The 4,396-nt window shown below is 53.7% G+C and overlaps 1 protein-coding gene across 1 annotated transcript; it reads right to left on the reverse strand.

The window, feature by feature from the left end:
- Positions 1 to 257: 257 nt before the first annotated feature.
- On the reverse strand, positions 258 to 2,085 carry CCL19 (C-C motif chemokine ligand 19). Its single transcript, XM_056117426.1, has 4 exons — positions 1,964 to 2,085; positions 615 to 735; positions 375 to 468; positions 258 to 278 (listed from the first exon to the last, which is right to left on the reverse strand). Exons 1-4 carry the CDS (start codon positions 2,022 to 2,024, stop codon positions 258 to 260), a joined length of 297 nt encoding a protein of 98 aa, XP_055973401.1. The 5' UTR covers positions 2,025 to 2,085.
- Positions 2,086 to 4,396: the final 2,311 nt, after the last annotated feature.

Below are 4,396 nucleotides of genomic sequence, written 5' to 3' on the forward strand. Positions count from 1 at the left end.
GTACCCGCCAAGCACACGCATGCATGCACATAGGCATGTATGCTTGCACGCACGCACGCATGCACACACGCAGGCAAGCGCACACGCACGCACGCACGCACGCGCACTCCCCGACATCCCATGCCCTGCCCCGCTGAGGTCTCTGCGGAGGCACTGGAGCTGGAGATCTGGCTTTCCCTCTGATTCTTCGTTCCCCAGGACCACGGTGATGCGATACCTCACACAGGTGGGGTTCCTTCCAGGGCAGATGCAGGGAGCTAATTGCCCAGGGGCTTGTTCTGCAGGTAGGAGAATGGGGAAGGAGACACAGGTAATTGGAGGGGTGGAGGTGGGGGGTCTTAGGCAGAGGTGGGGAGGAAAGGACTCAGGCTTGCCTTGGCGTTTTGCTTCTGCAGTCTCTGGATGATGCGGTTCACCCAGGGCTGGTCTGGGGGTGCGCAGAGCTGGTGGTCTCTCAGCGTGGTGAACCTGGAGCGAGAGGGCACAAGGTAGAGAGGATGGAGCTAGGAAACCCAGCTTCCCGGAGGGCCATGCTCGGGTGGGCAGGGGGTTCCACAAAGGGGTTACACTTGTGAGGAAGAGAGGGAAGAGTGGGGCCGTGCCCCGCAACTCACACCACGGCAGGCATCCTGCAGCCGTCCTTGAGGTAGCGGAAGGCCTTCACGATCTTCCAGGGAATGAGGCGCTGAGTCACTGAGAGACAGCAGTCTTCTGCGTCATTGGCGCCCGCCAGAGCTGGGGGCCGGAGAAGAGAGGAAGGTAGTGTTGGGCACAGGGGACCCCAGGAGTCGAGGTTACTGTCACTGTAGGGGATGAAAATCTCCCCTTTCTCAGTGTGGGTGGAGATCCCCAGGACCAGTTTGCACCTACGGTCCATGGTCTTGCTGATTATTATTATTACTATTATTACTATAATTGGTTTTGGGACCTCACCTGGTGATGCCCAGGTGTTACTTTTGACTCTGCTCCTAGGAATTATTCCTGGCAGTCCATGGGGTACCATGTGAAATGTGGGGGGCCAAATCCATGTTGGCTACATGCGTGACAAGCGCCCTATCTGCTGTACTATCGCTCCCGCCCCTCCTGCCGGTTATTGAAGGTCTCAGAGTACTTCTTTTTTTTTTTGTGGTATGTTTTGGGCTACACCTGGGGGTGTTCAGGGATCACCTCTGGCTCTGAACTCAGGGATCACTCCTTATGGTGCTAGGGGGACCGCTATGAATGCTAGGGATGGAATCAGGGTTGGCTACATGAAAAGCAAGTCCCTTACCCTCCACTACTGTCTCTCTGGCCCCTGAAGTATTCTGAGCTACTGGGTAGCTGTCCTATCACCCCACCTCTTTCAACTTCCTCTTGACCTCTCACAAATTGGTGCTAGTCATCAGTGGGCTTGGGGTAGGGTGGGGAATGGGGTCGCAGGGTTGGGGTAGCAGGAAGATGGTGGCCAAGGCTTCAGGAATCGCCGAGTATTTGGGTTATGAGCCCTGCCTCTGTGTTTCCCATCCCTCCACCTCCAACCCAGATATACTGCTCTCTGCTTCTGCCTATGAAACCGAGGCAGCAGGAAAGAGAGCCTGCCAAGAGCAGGGTAGATATAAACTTTGAGATACTCCAACGCATACATGCAGTGGAATTTTGGGACCCAGATATACCCACAGGGCTGGAGAGATTGTACAGTGGGTTGCACATGGCCAACCTAGGTTTTATCCTGAGCCCCACCAGGAATGATCCCTGAGCACAGAATCAGGAGTAAGCCCTGAGCACCCAGGAGGGTGTCCTGTACTAAACACACACACACACACACACACACACACACACACACACACGACCAGATACATCCACATTCAGAAGGGAACCCCAAATTCACAGGCAGCCCCAACTTGCACGATGCTTCACGCCTAGCAACAAGAGCAGTCAAACGTTTAACCCCCACTTCCTGTCCCTCTAACCTTACCGCACTTACCCGGGCTACTCCAGAGGAACAGCAGGCTGAGGACCAGTAGGGGAGCCACAGGAGAGGCCATGGGCGGCAGGCGAACTGCAAAGAGTGTGAGCGGAGTGACGGACTGCAGAGCAGGAGTCTGCAGGGTTGCTGGAGAGAGGTCCTATCCTGGGATGGACGCAGGGGACTGGGTCAAGTGTGGAAGCCGTGAGCCTGTGGACTGTGACCGCTTCCTATTTATGTCCCTGGAACTTTCACTTTCTTTGCTCAGAAATCCCCTCACTGTGTTCTGTGGATCCCCCCTGCGCCCTCCTCCCTGGATGGAACCTGACCCTGCCCTCCTCTTTCCTGCCTCAGAGCCCCCCTCCCTACCCAGACCCCCCTCTTCTGCTTTCCTCAGCTTCAGCGCTGAGAACCTAAACTGACTGCAGACTGACCAAGAGAAGGAGAATCTGGGGGGCTCGCTCTGGAGATGGGGGTCTGATTGTCACCTCTTGGGGTGGGGGAGTGTTGGGCTGGCCGTCAGAGGTGATGGTCAGGATGGCGTCAGATGATGTTCAGGGTGGGAGGACCTGAGTGTGGAGTTGTGCCCCCTTTCCTCGGTGTGCCCCCACCTGTACTACCTTCTCTGCATCCCTCTCCTCTCTCTTCAGCTGCTGGTGAAGATGAAGATGACTCCTTGGGACCCTCAGGACAACCTTGGTGCCCAAGGTCACCCCTGACCTCAGTTTGGCTGGCATCTGCTCAGCCATCATCCGGGAAACTGCATCTTCCTAGAGACAAAGCAGAGCAGAAGGGAAGCTGCCTCTGATGGAGGCCTGACATGCCCTGCCCCCAAGACTCAGCCTTCTGCCTCAGGGACCACCATTAGTTCTTTCAGCACCAACATCTGGGTCAACCACAGAGCAACAGGGCTCTAGTCCCGGAGCTCCCTTCCTTGTACCCTTTTCCTGAATCCTGGGAACCCAGAGGCGATTTCTAAAGAGAGTGGCTGTTAGCTCATTATGAGGTGAGACCCCGGATTTCAAGGAATCCACAGCTGAGGGAGGGGAGGCGTGACTTCCCAGCCTTGTGAGAAATACCAGAGATAGACTGCAAGAGCAGAACCCAGCCAGGCTGAAAGAGCAGAATCCAGACAGGCTGGAAGAACAGAACCCAGCCAGGCTGGAACAGCAGAACCCAGCCAGGCTGGAAGAGCAAATCCAGAGACGGGCTGGAAGAGCAGGTCCCCACGCAAGGAACATGAGGTGTTCTGTTTCACCCACCCACATAGGCTCTGTGACCCCTTCTCCCAAAGGAATGTGTGTTTCCCTGAAAAGTTTCATTCTTATCTTTCTTCCCAGCTGCTGATGATAATGATGATGATGGTAATCATATTTCTGATTGATTGCACAGTGCTGGACTTTTGTTCAGAGACCTGTCTCCACTCCCTGGCTGAACTTGCCCAACCAAGCTTTGCAGTAGCTCTTAGTGCTCAGCACGTTATTCTCCGCGTCCCGCCTAAGGATGAAAGGCTTAGAGCAGTTCACAGCAGGTGTCCTGATCTCCCCAGTCTCTGTGCTAAGGTTTCCCAGTGACGTTGGGCCTATGGGCTTATGGGCCCAGTGCCAAACTATGTGATTGGTAAATCATAGAGTTGAATGTGCGTCCAGCATTTCTGTTTGATGGACACAGGCGTAGAGGTGCCTGCTGACATGCATGAATGTATGGCTGGTCCAAGTCCTGCTTCCTACTGCTGCTTCAAACACAGTTAAGTCTTCACTCGAAGTTAAGGAGGGTGGAAATGCTGGGTCTTGATTTCTCAGAGGGTGTTGGCAGCTGTCAGATGTACACGATTGCTCACAGGCCACCCATGGGTGACCTTAAAAGATAGGGAAGTCTCAGTGGACAGAATTTTAGGCAGCCCATGAATTTGTTGACTTACTTTTGGTTTTTTGGGCCACACCCTGCTATTTCTGGCTCAGTGCTCAGGGATTACTCTTGCTGATGCTAGGGGACCACGTGTGCATGTTATTCTAGTAAAAGCACAGAACAACGGAAGGCTTTGGACTTTGGGCCTAGAGATAGAGTAGTAAGTAGGGCGTTTGTCTTACATGTGGCCAGTCGGGTTCTATCCCTGCACTCCATATGGGTCCTTGAGCCCTGCCAGGAGTGATCCCTGAGCACCACCAGTTGTGGTCAAACCTCACCCCCCCCCACAAAAAAAGAAAAGAAAAGGAAACACATCTTTATTGGCAATAAAACAACTTGGGGAGCCTATCCGCCAGCACAGCCTGGAAAACAACTTCAAAGAGGGAGTAGTGGGTCTGACTTTATGCCCCGCAGAGGTTGAGTGATGTAACAGTGCATACACATATTAGTAGTTTTTCAATAAACTTCCATATATTCATGAGGGAGAGCAGTGAGCATGCACAACTGAGAAATATACAAAGCACACTGATTGCCTGTTTAGAA

This window comes from Sorex fumeus, unplaced genomic scaffold (genome assembly GCF_029834395.1).
Source record: "Sorex fumeus unplaced genomic scaffold, SorFum_2.1 ptg000034l, whole genome shotgun sequence".
NCBI classification, from domain to species: domain Eukaryota; kingdom Metazoa; phylum Chordata; class Mammalia; order Eulipotyphla; family Soricidae; genus Sorex; species Sorex fumeus.